The 21112-nt window shown below is 53.5% G+C and overlaps 1 protein-coding gene across 2 annotated transcripts in view; it reads right to left on the minus strand.

Annotated features, from left to right (window-relative positions):
* LOC140409598 (protein FAM221B-like) overlaps positions 1-21112 on the minus strand; it is a 126783-nt gene that overhangs the window by 70597 nt on the left and 35074 nt on the right. For both annotated transcript variants that reach the window (XR_011940419.1, XM_072497957.1), the window contains exons 2-4: positions 17030-17158; positions 16688-16895; positions 8523-8666 (exon numbers count right to left, since the gene is read on the minus strand). Coding sequence is in view for 1 of the 2 variants with exons in the window: in XM_072497957.1 (XP_072354058.1) it covers positions 8523-8666; positions 16688-16862 (319 nt within the window). In the remaining variant the exon portion in view is untranslated. The remainder of the gene's footprint in view (positions 1-8522; positions 8667-16687; positions 16896-17029; positions 17159-21112) is intronic.

The following is a 21112-nucleotide window of genomic DNA, read 5'->3' on the forward strand; positions in this document are numbered from 1 at the left end:
TCTGGTTTAACAATCTGGTTTGGGCTGGGGCTGGGACAATAGGGGCTGGTTTAGCACACTGGGCTAAATCGCTGGCTTTTAAAGCAGACCAAGGCAGGCCAGCAGCACGGTTCGATTCCCATACCAGCCTCCCCGAACAGGCGCCGGAATGTGGCGACTAGGGGCTTTTCATGTGGCGACTAGGATAACTTAATTGAAGCCTACTCGTGGCAATAAGAGATTTTCATTTCATTTCAATCTCGAAGTGTAAGCTTGCTTGTGTGTGACGGCTGAACACCTGCAGATGGCAGGACCCCAGTGCCTTGATTCTGTTTCCATTATAGTCCAGGAGTTTGCAGGCAGCTGGAAGGATTGTGGGGGGCTTCTTGATTCTCTTGAAGTCCACCTGCGGAATCAGGTTGGCGGAGGCACCTGTGTCCAGTTTGAACTGGATGGGGCAGTGGTTGACCTTCATCACTGCATGCCATTCGTCCTCCGAATCCACGGCCAGGATTGATTGGACATCGATGTGTCCGGTGTGGCGTATTCGCACTTCGTAATAATGCCCACTCGGTATGTGTTGTCCAGGTATTCATCATCTGGATCCGTCGCACTGCCCGGATCAGAGTCATGCATTCGGTGTTGCACACTTCTGATGCGCCGCTGTCGGAATTGGGAACGCTTGGCTCCTGACTGGCGGTGCAGATCTGCACAGGGCTGCATAGTGGTTTGGTTTCCCACAGTTTAAACAGCGTTTGCCTCTTGCAGGGCAGTTTTTTTCTAAATGGACGGTGCCGCAGTTCGCACACGTCATGGTGTCGGCGCCATGACGCTCAGTGCGTCGTTGCGCTTGCGCGGTGCGGTTCTCGGACGCCTGCACCTGCGCAGTGTGGCTTTCGGCCGTTTCGTGTTCCCGATTGCATTGCGCATGCGTCGGGCCCCGGGAAGAGTGCGCAAAATGGCCGCTTTCGTCAATGTGGAGGCGCTGCATCCGGGAGATGACCTGAACACTCTCCACCTTGTGGGAGTCTTGTTTTTCACTTTCTACCGTTTTGTACCGTGAATAGCGATTTTTAGATTGCTCATGCACAGTACACGTTTCAATCACGACTGGCAGGGTCATGTGCTTGATTTTCAACAATTGCTCTCGCAGAGGATCAGATTGGACTCCAAAAACGATTTGTTCTCTGGTCATGGAGTCAGTGATATCACCGAAGTTGCAGGATTGCGCTAGCAGTCTAAGGTTAGTTAGATAGGAGTTGAAGGATTCATCTTTACCTTGCATCCTCTGCTCGAAGATTTTGTTGGTGTCCACCTCGCAGTGGCTGTCGAATTTGTCCAGGATGGTTTGGTACTTTGTTTTGTCCTGCCCTTCGGAAAAGTGAAAGGAGTTGAAGATCTCTATTGCATGGTCACCCGCAGTGGTGAGTAGAAGAGCTATCTTCCGCGCATCAGTCGCGCCATTGAGGTCGGATGCTTCCACGTATAGTTGAAATTTCTGTTTGAATGATCGCCAATTGGCACTAAGATTGCCAGTGGTCCTGAGCTGATGAGGAGCCTGAATCTTGTCCATTGTGCCTGTATTCAGTAGCTGGTTGTCACGCATCTTGCTGAGTTGAACTAAATAGATTGAACAGTCACTCCTGATATCATGGTGTGTTATGCTGCTTTGGATAACACAGGCTGCTACTAGATGCAGTCTTAACTAAAGGATGTTCCAGACTCTGAAATGAGTTCAACTTGTTTATTGAACTATTAACACAGTTCCCAAATGAGTTCGACTCTCTGCTAATCTAACTGTAGTAACTCAGTCTAACTGTACCAGCTTGCTCTAAGCCACGTGCTGGGGTGTGATGCTGCTGATCAACCCTGTCTAACTCTCTAGATGTCTGTCTGTGGAAAGGGGCAGGGTGTGAGTGCTTCATCCCTTTTATAGTGTTTATGTCATGCCCCCTTGTGGTGATGCCACCTCTGAGTGTCCTGACTGCCCATTGGTTGTGTCCTATTCTGAGTGTCCATTGGTTGCATGTTTGCATATCATGACAAGGGAGTGAGGTGGTGAGGGGGTCAGGGTGAGGGTGGTGTGGGGGTGAGGTGGTGAGGGGGTCAGGGTGAGGGTGGTGTGGGGGTGAGGTGGTGAGGGGGTGTGGGGGTGAGGTGGTGTGGGGGTGAGGGTGAGGGTGTGTGGGTGCGAGGGTGTGGGGTGAGGTGGTGTGGGGGTGAAGATGAGTGTGGTGTGGTAGTGAGGGTGTAAAGGTGTGTGGGTGTGAGGGTATGGGGTGAGGTGGTGTGGGGGTGAAGATGGGTGTGGTGTGGTGGTGAGGTGTGAGGGTGAGGTGGTGAGGGGGTCTGGGGGTGATGGTGTGGGGAGAAGGTGAGGGTGTGGGGGTGGTGAGGGTGTGAGGTGGTGAGGGGGTGTGGGTGGTGAGGGGGTGTGGGTGGTGAGGGGGTGGTGTGGGGTGAGGTGGTGAGGGGGTGAGGGTGGTGTGGGGGTGAGGATGTGGGGGTGAGGGTAAGGGTGAGGGGGTGAGGTGTTGAGGCTGGTGTGGGGGTGAGGGTGAGAGTGAGGGTGAGAGTGGGGGTGAGGGGATGAGGGTGGTGTGAGGGTGAGGGTGGGGGTGAGGGTGGTGTGGGGATGAGGTGGTGTGGGGGTGAGGATGAGTGTGGTGTGGGGGTGAGGGGGTGAGGGGGGTGTGGGGATGAGGTGGTGTGGGGGTGAGGATGAGTGTGGTGTGGGGGTGAGGAGGTGAGGGGGTGAGGGTGGTGTGGGGTGAGGGTGTGTGGGTGTAAAGGGTGCGGTGGTGAGAGGGTGGGGGTGAGGGCGAGGGTGTGTGGGATTGAGGGTGTGGTGGTGAGGGGGTGAGGGTGTGTGTGGGTGAAGCTGGTGTGTGGGTGGTGTGGGGGTGTGGGGTGAGGGGGTGGGGTGAGGTGGTGAGGGTTGTGTGGGGGTGAGGATGGTGAGATGGTGAGGGGGTGAGGGTGAGGTGGTGAGGGGGTGAGGGTGATGTGGGGGTGAGGGTGTGGGTGTGAGGGTGTGGGGTGGTGTGGGTGTGAGGGTGTGGGGGTGATGTGGGGATGAGGGGGTGAGGTGGTGTGGGTGTGGGAGTGGTGTGGGGGTGGGGGGTTGAGGGTATGAGGGTGAGTGGGTGTGAGGGTGTGGGGGTGAGGTTGTGTGGGGGTGAGGTGGTGAGGGGGTGAGGGTTGTGTGGGGGTGAGGTGGTGAGGGGGTGTGGGGGTGAGGTGGTGAGGGTGGTGTGGGGGTGTTGGGGTGATGGTGTGGGGGTAAGGAGGTGAGGGTGAAGGTGTGTGTGCGTGGGGGTGAGGTGGTGAGGGGTGAGGGTGGTGTGGGGGTGAGGGGGTGGGGGTGAGGGGGTGAGGGTGGTGTGGGGGTGAGGGTGTGAGGATGTGGGGGTGAGGGTGTATGGGGGTGAGGTGGTGGGGGGTGAGGGGGTGGGGGTGAGGGTGGTGTGGGGATGAGGGGGTGAGGGTGTGGGGGTGGTGTGGGGGTGAGGGGGTGAGGGTGTGTGGGTGTGAGGTGTGAGGGGGTGGGGTGGTGAGGGTGTGGGGGTGAGGGGGTGAGGGTGAGGGTGGTGTGGGGGTGAGGGTTTGAGGGTGAAGGGGTGAGGATGGTGTGGGGGTGAGGGGGTGAGGGGGTGGGGGTGGGGTGGGGGTGAGGGTGTGGGGGTGGCGTGGGGTTGTGGGTGTGGGGTTGGTGTGGGGGTGAGGGTGTATGGGTGTGAGGGTGTGGGGGTGAGGTTGTGTGGGGGTGAGGTGGTGAGGGGGTGAGGGTGGTGAGGGGGTGAGGGTGTAGGGGTGGTGTGGGGGTGAGGGTGGGGGGGTGGCATGGGGTTGAGGGTGTGGGGGTGGTGTGGGGGTGAGGGGGTGAGGATGTGTGGGTGTGAGGGTGTGGGGGTGAGGTTGTGTGGGGGTGAGGTGGTGAGGGGGTGTGGGGGTTAGGGTGTGGGGGTGAGGTTGTGTGGGGGGAGGTGGTGAGGGGGTGTGGGGGTGAGGTGGTGAGGGGGTGTGGGGGTGAGGTGGGGTGGGTGGTGTGGGGGTGTTGGGGTGATGGTGTGGGGGTAAGGAGGTGAGGGTGAGGGTGTGTGTACGTGGGGGTGAGGTGGTGAGGGGGGGTGGCGGTGAGGGTGAGGGGGTGAGGGTGTATGGGGGTGAGGTGGTGGGGGGTGCAAGTGGTGTGGGGGTGAGGGGGTGGGGGTGAGGGTGGTGTGGGGGTGAGGGGGTGGGGGTGAGAGGGTGCGGTGGTGAGGATGTGAGGGTGTGGGGGTGAGGTGGTGAGGGGGTGAGGGTGAAGGGGTGAGGATGGTGTGGGGGTGAGGGTTTGAGGGTGAGGGGGTGAGGTTGGTGTGGGGTGAGGGTGAGGTGGTGAGGGGGTGAGATTGGTGTGGGGGTGAGGCTGGTGTTGGGGTGAGGGGGTGAGGGTGTGGGGTGAGGGGGTGAGGGTGGTGTGGTGGTGAGGGTGTGAGGTGGTGAGGGGGTGAGGGTGTGGGGGAGGGTGGTGTGGGGGTGAGGTTTTGAGGGTGAAGGGGTGAGGATGGTGTGGGGGTGAGGGGGTGAGGGACTGGGGGGTGAGGGTGTTGGGGTGGCGTGGGGTTGAGGGCATGGGGGTGGTGTGGGGGTGAGGGGGTGAGGGTGTGTGGGTGTGGGTGTGAGGTTGTGTGGGGGTGAAGTGGTGAGGGTGTGGGGGTGAGGTTGTGTGGGGGTGAGGTGGTGAGGGGGTGTGGGGGTGAGGGGGTGGGGTGAGGGGGTGAGGGTGGTGTGGGGGTGAGGGTGTGGGGGTGAGGGGGTGTGGGTGTGAGGGTGTGGGGGTGAGGTTGTGTGGGGGTGAGGTGGTGAGGGGGTGTGGGGGTGAGATGGTGAGGGGGTGTGGGGGTGATGGTGTGGGGGTAAGGAGGTGAGGGTGAGGGTGTGTGTACGTGGGGGTGAGGTGGTGAGGGGGGTGTGGCGGTGAGGGTGAGGGGGTGAGGGTGGTGTGGGGGTGAGGGTGTGGGGTGAGGTGGTGAGGGGGTGAGGGTGGTGTGGGGGTGAGGGGGTGAGGGTGTGGGGGTGAGGGTGGTGTGGGGGTGAGGGTGTGGGGGTGAGGTGGTGAGGGTGGTGTGAGGATTAGGGTATGGGGGTGAGGTGGTGAGGGGGTGAGGGTGGTGTGGGGGTGAGGGTGTAGGGGTGAGGTGGTGAGGGTGGTGAGGGTGTGGGGGTGAGGTGGTGAGGGGGTGAGGGTGGTGTGTGGGTGAGGGTGTAAGGGTGAGGTGGTGAGGGTGGTGAGGGTGTGGGGGTGAGGGGGTGAGGGTGGTGAGGGTGTGAGTGTGTGGGGGTGAGGGTGGTGAGGATGGTGTGGGGGTGAGGGGGTGGGGGTGAGGTGGTGAGGGTGTGAGGGGGTGGGGGTGAGGGGGTGAGGGTGTGAGGGTGTGGGGGTGAGGGGGTGAGGGGGTGAGGGTGGTGTGGGGGGTGTTGACACACGTGGCACGGGAAACTACAATTCAGCAGTGTCTCACTTCCTCGCCCACGGCTGATCTCCACCCCAGCGACCTCCTTTGCCTCTGGGCCGCTGACCCTCTGCTCAGCCACAGTGAGGGGCCACAGGTCCAGCGGCCCGACCCCCTTTAGTTTTTTCCCACTCCCAGTGGTTATGGGCGGCCTCCTGCTGAGGGGGGAGCAGGAAACAACAGCGTTAGAACGTCCGCCGCATGCAGCTCAGGGGGTGGGTAGCTGGTGGCCTCATTGTGACAGGGCACCCGACCATGGCGGATGGTATGGGTCGGGGTTCGGATGCCCTCTCGGTGTGTGTGTGTTTGGGGGTGTGGGGGGGGGATTGTGTTAAGAGTGTGTGTGGGGGGGTTGATATCAGGAGCACAGTGCTGCCTACTCACCCTGGCCGCTTCGAGGAGGTTGTGCAGTTTTATACGGCACTGCTGGCCATTCCGGATGGTGTTGCACTGGCGCTGATGGCCTTTGCCACCTGCGCCTGAGCATGGTGAACGGTGGCAGCTGGCAGCCTCCTTCCCGGGCCCGGGGTACAGGGTGGCATGCCTCTCCTCAACCACATCCAGGAGGGTCTCCAGCTTGATGTCAAAGAACAACAAACAAAGAACAATACAGCGCAGGAACAGGCCCTTCGACCCTCCAAGCCTGCGCCCACCATGGTACCTGCCTAAACTACACCCATCTGCACTTACGGAGTCCGTATCCTTCCATTCCCACCCTATGTCCGTGAAAGGGAGTGCCCCTCCCCTTGCTGCATCTTGTTGGCTGGGATGGTGTGTGGGGAGTGAAGTGTGTACCTGCTGCTGCAGCTTGTCAGCCTCCTGACTGTCAATTATGAATCCGGCAAATCCCGCACCGTTTCTCATTGGAATAGATTGTGTTCCACATGGCGCCGGTGCTAGCTCCTTAATAGTCGCCAAATCGGTCCAGGCGTGGCACCAGTTTTGCTGTCATGGAAGTCCACGAAGTCTACCTGCCCCGGCGTCAACTCTTAGTCTCAGGAACGGAGAATTCCTCCCATGATTCCCTCGGAACGGCATCAGGTTCGACCCTGCTCCGAACCTAAAGTGCTGCCGAAATTGCCTCTATATCTTCAACGTGGCCACCACCACTGGACTTTGATATAGATTGTTATAGGTGAGTGAATTAGGGTGATGAATTAAACATAATGCAAGTTTGGTGATTCATTTAGACCATAAGAAGTAGGAGCAGAGTAGGGTATTCGGCCCATCAAGTCTGCTCTGCAATTCAATGAGATCATGACTGATCGGATCTGATAATCCTCAACTCCTCTTTCCCGCCTTGTCCGCATAACCCTGGATTTCCTTCTGATTAAAAATCTGTCAATCTCAGCTTTGAACATACTTAACAACCCAGCCTCTACTGTGCTCTGGGGTAAAGAATTCCATAGATTCACTGCCCTCTGACGGAATAAATTTCTCCTCTTTTCTGTCTTAAATGGGCGATGGCTTTGAAGATGCATTCACTCACCCTGGCCATTGATGTGAAGTCATCAAAAATCTTCCTGCACTGGATCCAGTTCCTCAGGGATAGACTGCTCTATCAGATGGTTATCTGCTCCTAGCACCTTCACAATGTCAGGCTGGACAGCTGCTGGTACACCATGTGAAGAGGAGCGCTCTCTCTACCTGTCCACTCCGCGTGCAAACCTTCCAATGCTACAAGAGGTTGGAACCGGGCGGAATTAAATGGAAAAATTTCTAAGTTCATTTGTGGTGGGCTTTTCAGGGAGTTTCCCGTCGACTCTGCCGGCAGGTTCCCTACCTCTATCTAACGACACGTGGCAACCTTTTTGGGCCCTGGGGAGTTTCTCACCGGTTTAGCCCACAGAATGTTTTACAGCACTGGGGAGCTGAACTCAGAGATGGGGCCACCAATTTGAAAGGGTGCCCCAATCTCTAAGTGAGCTTGTGGATCCACCTCCACCCTGGGCAATGTCACCCCTCCACACATGAGCACTACCCACACATCCCCATCGCCAAGTGTGGACACCCCGCTGTGGGGTCCCTGGGCCCCCCTCTTTAGGTCCCCCATGTCCCCTTTAGGCGCCCCCTCCAGGACCCCCAATCATCACCCCCCCCACCTCCCAGAGACCCCCACTTACCTGCCATGTGCCCCCCCCCACCCTTCAAATCCCCCTGCACCCTTCTTTCATGGGCATGGCCCCCCTCGGGCCCTGACCCTTGCACTGCTACCCTGGCAGTGCTCCTGTCAGCTTGGCAGTGCCACCCGGGCACCTTGTCAGTGCCAGGGTGGCAGTGCCAAAGTGCCAATGTGCCCACGTTCCAGGAGGAGGGCCAGAGAGCCACCCTGCACTATCCCAGGCCACCCAGGGGCTTCCAGTGGCATGAGAGACCCCCGGGTACCGCTCCAACTGCCCATATTTGTGTGGATCAGGGTTGAACAGTGCCCAGCTGCGGCCTCCCTGGGGAGGCTGGTAGATCCCGGGAGGCCGGTAGATCGGCGTTTGGTCATGCCCCTTTTGGGCGTGGTTCGATTCCAATGCTTCACCGGAATTGGGTAGATCCCGCAAAGCATGAAACCTGCTGGGACGCCCGCGAGACGCCTCTCCCGGCATCAACCTTCCGCATTGTGCTCGAGCGAGAGCGCAGCGCGGCTGGTAGATTGCACCCATTATCTACCTTATTGTGGCATTTCAACCTTTCCGCCTGCTCAGGCCCCCTTCCACATGACTTCCAGCGCATTCTGCAGGCTGCCTTTAAAAGGTAACAGCCTTATATGCAGAAACCTAGCAGTAGCCCATGTAGCACTGGGAAACACGCCACTCTCATTGAAATTAGCAGCAAGCAGAACGTTTGTGTCCCGTCTCGAATAATACGAGTGAGTGTGGGTTCATCACACTTTGCATGTTTAGACCTTTTCAAATTTCTCCCCACTATGCTTTTTGATACTTAATGCAATTTGAAGTGGCTCAATAGTAATAGTACTCTCAGAGAGTAATAAGTAAAGTGCAGTCTGGCCAGTACCTCCCACATCCTGTGAAAAATAACAAGAATGATAATCACCTGTTTGAAGTGCTTCCAGTGCTGCTTCTCTCTCAGGATCAAACAGTTCCTTCACTCGAGCCCCAAATTGTTCCCTGTGCATTGCTTTGGCAACAGAAATTAGCTCAGCCTTTTCGGCTGGAACTATGGGTTTCACTGTGTATCCTGTAAAAAAGATAAATGCAAGAAACCTCTCAATAGATAGATTTCTTATCCTGCTTTTATAAACTATTTTTATTTTTCCTATTCCTGATAAGCAAAGGTGAAGGGCCAAGATCTATATTGTCTGACACAACCAAGTTTGGAGAGAGGAGATAATGGCCAGAATTTAATGCCCCCCCCCCCTCCCCGGTGACGGGTTTGGAGGTGGTGGGCATTTAATTGAGCGTGAGAGCGCCAGGTGGGGGCGATGCCACTTTCCCACATGTGCCCCGAGGCTTGTGCATGGCCTTCCTGCCCAGATGCCAATTGGAGGCAACTCAGGGCTCTGACCAGTTCTCCAGCTGGTGAACGAGATCCCCACTCCACTGTGGCCTGGATTAAATTCCGTCCAATATGGATTAAGAAAGGAAATGTTGACTATGTGATGCCAAGTTTGGATTTTAAATGTGTGAAGATTGATTTAAGTGTGGATGGGTTTCAAAACATTAGTGCATTTTAATTTGCATGTTAAAACAAAATGTACCCAGAACCAGGTACCCATCATTAAAATCAATTCAATTTTTGAAAAGCTTAAACCGATTTAACATAAATCTCCAGAGTTGGAATTTGGAGAAAGTCTTGAAAAATACTAATTTTCTAGCAATGTGAAAATATGAAGAGGCTTTGAAATGTTGCCTCTGTCCGGAAGCTTGGGCCGGAATTTCCAAGCACTTCACGCCAATGGAATCTGCTGGTCCCGCTAATGTGAACGGACATTTCAATGCCTCTCCAGCCCCGCAGCGTGCTGGAAGATTCCGGCCTTGATCTGGGTGAAAATGATCTCAAGCAGTCAGAGGACCGACCAGCTGGGTTCGTGGAGAAAATTAAAGTGGGAATGGTAGTGGATTTTCAACTCAGCTCTAGTATGTATTTCAGTTCGTCACGTTCTCAATAACCCATAGAGTTCCCAGCATGGAAACAGGCCCTTCTGCCCAGCTTGTCCATGCCGCCCAGTTTCTATCACTAAGCTAGTCCCACTTACACGTATTTGGCCCATATCCCTCTATACCCACCCTGCCCATGTAACTGTCTAACTGCTTTTTCAAAGAAAAAATTGTGCCCGCCTCTACCGCTGCCTCTGGCACCCCGTTCCAGATGCTCACCACCCTCTGTGTGAAAAAACTTCCCCTCTGGTCTCTTTTGAATCTCCCCTCTCACCTTAAACCTATGCCCTCTAATTCTAGACTCTTCTACCTTTGGGAAAAGATGTTGACTATCTATCTTATCTATGCTCCTCATTATTTAACAGACCCCTATAAGATCACCCCTAAGCCTCCTCCGCTCCAGGGAAAAAAGTCCCAGCCTATCCAGCCTCTCCTTATAACTCAGACCATCAAGTTCCGGTAGCGTGCACATACATCTCTTCTGCACTCTTCTAGTTAAACAATATCCTTCCTATAATGGGGTGACCAGAACTGAACACAGTATTTCATGTGTGGTCTTACCACTGTCTTGCACAACTTCAACAAAATGTCCAAACTCCCGTATTCAATATTTTGACCAATAAAACCTAGCATGCTGAATGAGTTCTTCACCACCCTGTCCACCTGTGACTCCACCTTCAAGGAGCTATGAACCTGTACCCCTAGATCTCTTTGTTCTGTAACTCTCCCCAACTCCCTACCATTAACTGAGTAGGTCCTACCCTGATTTGATCTAACAAAATGCATCACCTCACATTTATCCAAATTAAACTCCATCTGCCATTCATTGGCCCACTGGCCCAATTGATCAAGATCCTGTAGCAGTCTTATATAACCTTCTTCATTATCTACTATGCCACCAATCTTGGAGTCATCTGCAAACTTACTAACCATGCCTCCTACATTCTCATCCAAATCATTAATATATATAACAAGTAACAGTGGGCCCAGCACCGATCCCTGAGGCACACCGCTGGTCACAGGCCTCCAGTTTGAAAAACCACCCTCCACAACCACCCTTTGGCTTTGGTCGCCAAGCCAATTTTGTATCCAATTGGCTACCTCGCCCTGGATTCCGTGAGATTTAACCTTTTGCAACAACTTACCATGTGGTACCTTGTCAAAGGCCTTGCTAAAATCCATGTAGACAATGTTGACTGCACTGCCCTCCATCTACCTTCTTGGTTACCCCTTCAAAAAACTCAATCAAATTCGTGAGACATGACTTTCCCCTTACAAAGCCATGCTGACTTTCCCTAATTAGCCCTTTGCTGTCTAAATGCCTGTAGATCCTGTCCCTCAGAATACCTTCCAACAATTTACTCACTACAGAAGTAAGGTTCACTGGTCTGTAGTTCCCAGGCTTATCCCTACAGCCGTTCTTAAACAAGGGCACAACATTTGCTACCCTATAATCTTCAGGCACTTCTCCTGTGGCTGTCGATGATTCAAACAACTCAGCTAGTGGGCCGGCAATTTCCTCCCCAGCCTCCCACAACGTCCTGGGATACATTTCATCAGGTCTCTATAGGCGCGATTTAACTAAATTGGAACAAAGTCCAATCGCGAGTGCATTTAGTCACGTGTTTCCCGGCACTACAACGCTGTTAAACGGTACTCAGGTTCAATAGGGGGATTCAGAGGGGAACCCGCGGCCAAGGCCACTCGCCGGAACTCCTCAGTGTAGTTGTGGTAGTCACCACTGTTTGTATAATGCGTATATGAGAGGTACTACAGGTACGGGGGTAGATCCCTGCTAGCTGGCTCAGCCCTGTAGGCGGAGTATAAATGTGTGTGCTCACCGAGCTGCAGCCATTTCGGCAGCAGCTGCAGGAGACAACACATCTCTGCTTAATAAAGCCTCGATTACTCTCTACTCTTGTCTCGTCATAATTGATAGTGCATCAATTTATTAAGCAGAGATTTTACAGTGATGGACCTACGCATCAAGCCAGATCGCTTGCAGCTGCACCCTCAAGCAGACAACGCCACGTCGGCCTTCAACCACTGGCTAGCTTGCTTTGATGCCTACATCGGATCAGCGACAGAACCCTCTGAAGCACAGAAACTCCAGATCCTGTACACAGGGTTGAGCTCCGATATTTTTCCCCTTATCCAGGATGCGCCCAACTACACTGAGGCCATGGCGCTTCTGAAAGAGAACTACATCCGGCCGATGAACAAACTCTACGCCAGGCACCTCCTGTCCACGCGGCAACAAATCCCCGGTGAGTCATTGGACGATTTCTGGCGTGCCCTGCACGCCCTGGCGAGGAACTGCGATTGCCAGGCAGTTTCGGCCATTGAACATACTGAACCCCTAATCAGGGACGCTTTCGTTATGGGCATAGGGTCGGCATACATCCGCCAGCGCCTCTTAGAAGCTCAACCTCGCGGCAACCAAGAAACTTGCGACCTCACTAACGGTAGCCTCCCGTAATGTACAAGCGTACGCCCCCCTCATGGACAACGTGGGCCCCACCAGCGGCCTCCCCCAGCCAACCCCAAGCCTGCGCCGCGCGGCAGCCAGAAAACCCCGGGGGGCCCAAGTGCTAGTTCTACGGGCAGACAAAGCACCCCCGGCAGCGCTGCCCGGCCGGAGTGCAATCTGCAAGACCTGCGGGAATAAGGGGCATTTCGCTGTGGTGTGCCAGGCCCGGTCGATCGTCGCTGTATCCAGGCCCATTGTTCCTGCACCCCCACGTGCGATCCGTGGGCGCTGCCATTTTCGTCCCCGCAGCCCAAGTGCGGCTCGTGGGTGCAGCCATCTTCCTCTCAGCAGAACACGTGCGGCCCTTGGGCGCCGCCACCTTCCCCCCATCAGACCTCGTGCGGCCCGTGGGTGCCGCTATCTTTAACGCCGCCCGCCACGTGCGCCCCGTGGCCACCGCCATCTTCGCCGCCATTTTGGACGGCGCCTCAGGACCCCTGCTCGTTGGGCATTTCATCTGGCCGCTCATCACCCGCAACCGCCACCAACCAGCCCAGGGCCCACCAACACCAGCCACAGCTCGCCTCCATCACGCTCGACCAGTCCCGGCCACACAAGCTCGCAAACGCGACAACGACGGTGAGAGTCGATGGCCACAAGACATCTTGCCTTCTCGACTCCAGGAGCACGGAGAGCTTCATCCACCCCGCTACGGTAAGGCGCTGCTCCCTCGCGGTACACCCCGTTACCCAAAGAATCTCCCTGGCCTCCGGACCCCACTCCGTGGAGTTCTGGGGGTACAGAATAACCACCCTCACCGTCCAGGGCGTAGAGTTCAGCAACTTCCGGCTCTACGTCCTCCCCAACTTCTGCGCTGCCTTGCTACTCGGCCTGGACATCCAGTGCAACCTCCAAAGTCTAACTCTAAAATTCGACGGACCCCTACCACCCCTCACCGTATGCGGCCTCATGACCCTTGAGGTCGACCCACCCTCCGTTTGCAAACCTCACCCTCCCGGATTGCAAGCCCGTCGCCACCAGGAGCAGACGGTACAGTGCCCAGGACAGCACCTTCATCAGGTCGGAGGTCCAGCGGCTACTGCGGGAAGGCATCATTGAGGCTAGCAACAGCCCTTGGAGAGCCCAAGTGGTAGTTGTAAAGACTGGGGATGAACACAGGATGGTCATTGACTACAGTCAGACCATCAATCGGTACACGCAGCTCGACGTGTACCACCCTCCCACGTATATCTGATATGGTCAATCAGATTGCACAGTACCGGGTCTTCTCGACAGTGGACCTGAAATCTGCCTACCATCTCCCCATCTCCCCATCCGAAAGGCGGACCGCCAATACACTGCGTTCGAAGCAGACGGCCGCCTTTACCACTTCCTTCGGGTTCCCTTCAGCGTCACTAATGGGGTCTCGGTCTTCCAACGGGAGATGGAACGAATGGTTGACCGGTACGGACTGCGGGCCACCTTCCCGTACCTGGATAACGTCACCGTCTGCGGCCACGACCAGCAGGACCACGACACTAACCTTTTCAAATTTCTCCACACTGCCAAACTCCTGAACCTCACGTATAACAAGGAGAAGTGCGTGTTCAGCACCAACCGCTTAGCCATCCTTGGCTATGTGGTGCAAAATGGAGTTCTAGGGCCCGACCCCGTTCGCATGCGCCCCCTCATGCAACTCCCCCTCCCCCACTGCCCCAAGGCCCTCAAACGATGTCTGGGGTTCTTCTCAAACTACGCCCAGTGGGTCCCTAACTATGCGGACAAAGCCCGCCCAATCATCCACTCCACAGTTTTTCCCCTGACGGCTGAGGCCCACCAGGCCTTCAACCATATCAAGGCCGACATCGCCACGGCCGCGATGCATGCGGTCAACGAGACCTTCCCTTTTCCAGTCGAGAGCGATGCATCGGACGTCGCTCTGGCCGCCACCCTCAACGAGGCAGGCAGACCTGCGGCATTCTTCTGCGACCTCCATGCCTCTGAAATTTGGCACTTCTCTGTCGAAAAGGAGGCCCAAGCCATTGTTGAAGCTGTGCGGCATTGGAGGCATTACCTGGCCTGCAGGAGATTCACTCTCCTCACTGACCAACGGTCGGTTGCCTTCATGTTCAATAGTACACAGCGGGGCAAGATCAAAAATGATAAAATCTTGAGGTGGAGGATCGAGCTCTCCACCTACAATTATGAGATTTTGTATCGCCCCGGTAAGGTCAATGAGCCCCCCGACGCCCTATCCCGAGGTACATGTGCCAGCGCACAAGTGGACTGACTCCGGGCCCTACACGATGGTCTCTGTCACCCAGGGGTCACCCGGTTTTTTCACTTCATAAAGGCCTGCACCTGCCCTACTCCATTGCGGAAGTCAGGATGGTCACCAAACACTGCCAAGTCTGCACGGAGTGCAAACCGCACTTCTACCGCGGTGCCAGACCAAGCGCATCTGGTGAAGGCCTCCCGTCCCTTTGAACGCATCAGCATGGATTTCAAAGGGCCCCTCCCCTCCTCCGACCGAAACACATATTTCCTGAACGTGGTCGATGAATATTCCAGATTCCCCTTCGCCATCCCTCAATAGCATCTTCACTCTGTTCGGTTTCCCCGTTTACGTCCACAGCGACTGGGGATCCTCCTTTATGAGTGATGAGCTGCGTCAGTTCCTGCTCAGCAAGGGCATTGCCTCGAGCAGGACGACGAGCTACAACCCCCGGGGAAACGGGCAGGTGGAGAGGGAGAACGGGACGGTCTGGAAAGCCGTCCTGCTGGCCCTACGGTCTAAAAATCTCCCGGTCTCCCGCTGGCAGGAAGTCCTCCCCGACGCCCTCCACTCCATCCGATCGGTACTTTGCACTGCGACTAATGAAACCCCCCTTGAACGTCTCCTTGTCTTCCCTGGGAAGTCCACCTCCGGGGTTTCGCTCCCAACGTGGCTGGCAGCCCCAGGACCCCTAGGAAGTCCACCTCTGCAAGCACGTGCGGCTCCACATGGTGGACCCGTTGGTCGAAAGGGTACAGCTGCTACATGCGAACCCGTAGTAAGTCTACGTGGTGTACCCCAACGGCTGCCAAGACACAGTCTCCCTTAGGGACCAGGCACCAGCTGGTTCCCCACCCCACCCCTCCAATTGCCCCGGCGCCAGCCACCCTTCCCCCATGTGCACCTCACCACAGCCCCCGCTCCAGGACGACCCGTCCTCCCATTGGTTCCACCCAGGGATGAGGATGAGGACTTCATGCTCCCGGAGTCACAGGCCACCAAGCCTGCGCCTGCTTCACCACCGGGACTACGGCGCTCACAACGGAGGATCAAGGCACCCGAGCGGCTGAATTTGTGAACTTTCGCCAAACTGTACTCTTTCAAAATGCTCACATACCATGTAAATAGTTTTTTTAAATGCTCACATACCATGTAAATAGTTTTCCACCCCCCACCGCTGGACTGTTTTTTAACAGGGGGTGAATGTGGTAGTCACCACTGTTTGTATAATACGTATATGAGAGGTAATACGGTAAGGCTCCTGTACTACAGGTACGGGGGTCGATCCATGCCTGCTGGCTCCGCCCAGTCGGCGGAGTATAAATGCATGGGCTCACCGAGCTGCAGCCATTTTGGCAGCAGCTGCAGGAGGCAACACATCTCTGCTTAATAAAGCCTTGATTACTCTCTACTCTCATCTCGTCGTAATTGATGGTGCATCAGTAGTGAGAGATCAGGGCGCCATTTTTAAATGACATCCAGATCTCTGGGGTCCCTGACACGACCCCCAACCTCCCAAGCCCCAGCGCATCTCCGCCCCCCCCCCCACACCCCTCCAACACTCGTTTAGGGCACCCTGGCCCAATCGCGCACAAAATGCCAGCTTGGCAGTGCCAACCTGGCACCCTGGCAGTTCCCCTAGGCTTTGAGGAGTTTGGGGGTCGCGGAGTTCCTCAGTGCAGGAAACGTGACTAAGTGCAGCCTCGGCGGCGAGTTACCTGTCGAGGCCCCGAATTGCATTGCAAGTGCTGGGAAACACCCGGCTAAATATGCTTGTCACGGGTCTCTGTTCCAATTTGGTTATATTGCTTTGCTCAGCATGTTTACCCCTGTGGGTTTGATATCCAGCGCTGCCAGGATAGGTGGGCTTGCTACGGTGTCAATAACTTCCTCAGTGACATTGTTCTCCCTGGATAGAACTCAAGTTAGTATGCTGCCCATCTTTCCAATTGTTTATTGCACTCGGCGGTGACCTCACCTGCCATTGTTTTCAATGAAGCTGTTTGCTAACCCTCGCAGGCAGGGGGAGAAAGTGCAAACTCCATACAGACAGTCAGACAAGGTGGGAATCGAACCCGGGTTCCTGGCACTGTGAGGAAACAGTGCTAACCACTGTTCCACCATGCCGCCCCACTATTCTGCTCGATGGCAGCTCTGGGTCTCCAGGGCGGACACCCCAAATCCTTTCACCACTTTGACATTTTTGGGGGGCTTCTCACCAAAGAGCTCAGCACAACCCTCGTGAAGGTTTTGGCAAGTCTTGCCACAGCCCCATGTCTTTGCATTAATTGCTTGCTACTAGCCCAAAGTGATAGCTAAAGTGGATCTTAAAAGGCTGAAGTATTCTCCACCTTACCTTTTGGAACAAGCATCGTGTTTTGTTGCTGGGCTTGTGATGGTTGATGTGGGACCAGAGCTTGGCTAGCTCCAGATGTGTTGTCTGTCTTGCTTCCTCTTATGGTCTGGTTGGATTCGTGAACCACAGCTTGTGTCTTTGCCTTTTGCTTTCCCGGGCCTTGACCAGAAGACATATTTCAGCTGTACTCAACCGCTGCAGCCAGAGACTGAAACATTGACAATTGAAACTAAGTTTCCAATTTGGGAGATACATTTAGAATGTCATTTACATCAGCAAACATGCAATCAGTTTTCTTGAGAGCTTTGCAAAAAATAACCCTGTAAGGTTGTAAAGTCCTACCTGACTGAAAATGTAAACATGTGAGGCGGTGTTAAGTGACTAAGTTGCACAGTAACCAGGAAACAGCTTGTATTAACAACAATACAGACGGAGCTATAGACGGAAAGGCTCTGCTGGGCAGCTCTGACACTGGAACATGCAGTGAAAAAGGAAAGCAAGTATTAGTCTCTGCTTAACAAATTGACACTAGGGCAGAAGCAGCAGGTTAGTGGGTGGCTTAAGGTACCCATTGAAGATAGAGAACAAAAATGCAAAAAAGCTGTGTGGTGACATAGATGCTAGTGTTAATTAATGAAGGAAAGGCAGCATGGATATGCTCATGGAAAATTGTGTTTAACTGACTTGATTGAGATTTTTGCTGAGGGTAATGCAGTTGATGTTGTATACATGCACTTCCAAAAGGTGCCTGATAAAGTGCCACATGACAGGCTTGCCAGCAAAGTTAAAACCCCTGGAATAACTGGGACAGTAAAAGCATGAATATAAAGTTGGCTGAGTGATAATACACAGGGCTGAGATTTTCTGTCGTCCCCCCCCCCCCCCCCACCCCCCCTCCCCACCCACAGCGGGTTTTCCAGCGGCAGAGGTGGCTTACCATTGGCCGGCAGCGGAAAGACAATGGCCAATTGTATTGCTTGCCGGCCGTGCTGCTGGGGAACCCATTGCGGACGATCCCACCAATGGGAAGGGATAGAAAACCCTGACCAGAGAATAGTGGTGAACAGTTGCTTTTTGGACTGGAGGAAATATGCAGTGGTGCTCCTGGGTCAGTATTAGGATCACTGCTTTTTGTGATATATATTAATGACTTAGACGTGGGTGCACAGGGCAAAATTTAAAAATTTGCAGAACTTGGAAGTATTGTGAACTGTGAGGAGAAGAGTGATGGAATGGTGGCAGATACCTGTCATGACATGTGAAGTGGTATGTTTTGGTAAGAAAATGAGAAGCAGCAATATAAAATAAAGGGTACAGTTCTAAAAAGACACAGGAACAGAGCATTACACAAATCATTGAAGGCGACAGGGCATGTTGAGAAAGCAGCAAAAAAGTAATATAGGGTCCTGGGCTTTTAGGAGGGACACAGAATATGAACAATTATAAAACACTGGTTAGGTCTCAAATGGAGTCTTGTGTCCCGTTCTGGGCACCGCACTTTAGTAAGGATGTGAAGGTTTTACAGAAGGTGCAGAAAAGATTAATGAGTATTTTTTTTACTTCTTTGATGGGATGTGGTATTCGCCAGAAAAGCCAATATTTGTTACCAATCCCTAATTGTTTTTGAGAAGATGATGGGAGGCTGCCTTTTTGTACCACTACAGTCCCTGTGGTGTCGGTACACCCAGAGTGCTGTGAGGGAGGGAATTCCAAGGTTTAGATACAACAACAGTGAAGGAATGGCAATATAGTTCCAAGTCAGGATGGTGTGTGGCTTGGAGGGGAACTGGCAGGTGGTGGTGTTCCTATGTTTCTGCTGCCCTTGTCCTTCTAGGTGGTAAAGGTTTGGAAGGTGCTATTGAAGAACCATTGATGGGTTACTGCAGTGCATCTTGTATATAATACACACTGCTGCCATTGCATGCCAATGGTGGAGGGAGTGAATGTTCTAGCAGGTGAATGGGGTGCTGATCAAATGGAATGACAGCTTTGTCCTGAATGGCATTGAGCTTCTTGAGTGTTGTTGGAGCTGTATTCATCCAGGTAATTGGAGAATATTCCATTGCATTCCTCCCCTGTGCCTTGTAGATAACGGACAGGTTCTGGGCAGTCAGGAGGTGAGTTAATTGCCTCAGAATTCCCAGCCTCTGACCTGTCCTTATTGTCACAGTGTTTATATGGCTGGTCCAGTTCAGTTTCTGTTCAATGGTAAGCACCCAGGATGTTGACAGTGAAGGATTCAGTGATGGTAATGCCACTAAATGTCAAAGAAAAATGGTTAAATTCTCCTCTGTTGGGTGTGGTCATCACCTGGCACTCTTTGTGACATGAATGTTATTTGCCACTTTCCAGTCCAAGCCTTCAGTGTTTGAGAAGTTGTGAATGCTTCTGAACTCTGTGCAATTATTAGCGAACATCTGGGAATGGATCCAGGAATGAAGTACACCAGTCAGATGGATAGATTAGAGAAGCTTGTGCTTCTCTCCCTAGTGTAGAGAAGGTCGAGAGGAGATTTGATAGAGGTATTTAACATTTTGAGGGATTACGGAGAACATTCATTTAAGACTGGGAATGTGAAGTGGCTGACTCACATTCAGTTCAGATGCCCCACCTGCTGGTGAAGGTTGCAACCCAAACTCCTGTCAAACATCCTTGTTCACTTGCACACTTAGACTGCCTGATACCCTTGTTTGCAGAGAGAGTAGATAATGCACTTATCCTGGCACAGCGCAGCAGATCATTCATCCTCTTCCGGGCGTTTATATGCTGGTCCCCTGGATGCTAAACGGTTCCCACTGGTGAAAGATTCAAGAACCAAAAGCACTGATTTAAGACAAATGGCAAAAGAGGCATCGTGAGGAAAACTATTTTTACACAGTGAGTGGTTGGAATCAGGAATGCACTGCCTGGCAGTGTGATGGAGGAATATTCAATCATGGTTTTTAGAATGAAATTGGATAAGAACCCATAGACTTCAGAGCTACAGGGAAATAGGATCAATGGCTGTCCAGGTGTCCTTTAAATATGGCTCAAGACCTTTGACCCCCAAGAGGTAACGGTAGGGACGGCAATTTCCTGCCTGCCCTGCCATGAGATTTGCTGAGCTGCTTAAGGATACATTGGTATTGAGCTGACCAATGTGAGATCATGCATGGTCAGTCATCATGGCCACCCCTCGATATCACTCCGACTTCTGCTCCTCTCACTGAATTCAGACCCCAGACTGGAGGATTCCAGCCAATATTTCAGGTCACTGGCCTTTCATTAGAACTGGGAAAAGTTATGTATTATGCAAGTGAAAGGGGGAGTGCGGGTAAAAGAACAAAAGGAAAGATCGGTGCTATGGTGGGAGAAAGGAGGGATTGAATAACAAAAGAGTTGATGGTGCAAAGCCAAAGGGACGGGTAATAGGAAAAACGTAGAAAGAAACGTTGCGTCTAGAGGAGATGTGAACGGCATAATTGCATCTGAGCGTAAAAGCAAGAGAAAAACAAGAGAAAAGTCAAAACTTGTAAAGAACATGGAAACAAAATGCAGATAATAATAATAATCTTTATTGTCACAAGTAGTCTTACATTAACACTGCAATGAAGTTATTTGAAAAGCCCCTAGTCACCACATTCCGGCGCCTCTTCGCGTACACAGAGGGAGGATTTAGAATGTCCAAATTACCTAACAGCATGTCTTTCGGGCCTTGTGGGAAGAAATTGGAGCACCCGGAGGAAACCCACGCAGATCCAGGGAGAACGTCAGACTCCACACAGACAGTGACCCAAGCCGGGAATCGAACCTGGGACCCTGGAGCTGTGAATTTTGACTTTCTAAGCCCAGTGAAAGCTATCCAATGCATTTTTTTGTTTAAATGCCCCGATTGCTAATGAGAATATCTGTGGATTTTTATTTCCCTGTATTCAGACACCAAATGGAAGGCCTCTGTCAGGGAACCCTTGCTGAGGGTCAAGGACCAGAGACTATTGAGCACAGGCACAGACTGCCTGAATTGGTGTGCAGTCCTTGGTGACACTGTGGGCAGAGTCACCGGACTGGGCATTGGCAGAGGGTGTGGGGGGTTTGGGGTAGCAAAGGTGACTGACTGGGATGCTGGAAAATGGCCTCATGTAAATCTGAGAGGTGGTGGGGAGAGGGAACTGCCAGCTGGGAATGGTGGCCAGCAATGACCTGTGGTTGTAATGTGGAGCTGGGAGGAGCACTCCTATTCTGCTCAGCTCCACATTCAACAAAATGGTTTTTAAAACAAACATTTTTGGTAATGATCCCCAGTTGTTCCTTTAAGGACCACTGGCTGTGCTGCATGTATACCTGGTGGTTCTGAATGCTGCAGATTTGATGCCTACTCCAGTGCAGGTCTAAAACAGGTAGCATATCAAAGGAATTGTTTTAGGCAGCTACCAGAATGCCTCTCAA

This window comes from Scyliorhinus torazame, chromosome 3 (genome assembly GCF_047496885.1).
Source record: "Scyliorhinus torazame isolate Kashiwa2021f chromosome 3, sScyTor2.1, whole genome shotgun sequence".
In the NCBI taxonomy this organism is placed as follows: domain Eukaryota; kingdom Metazoa; phylum Chordata; class Chondrichthyes; order Carcharhiniformes; family Scyliorhinidae; genus Scyliorhinus; species Scyliorhinus torazame.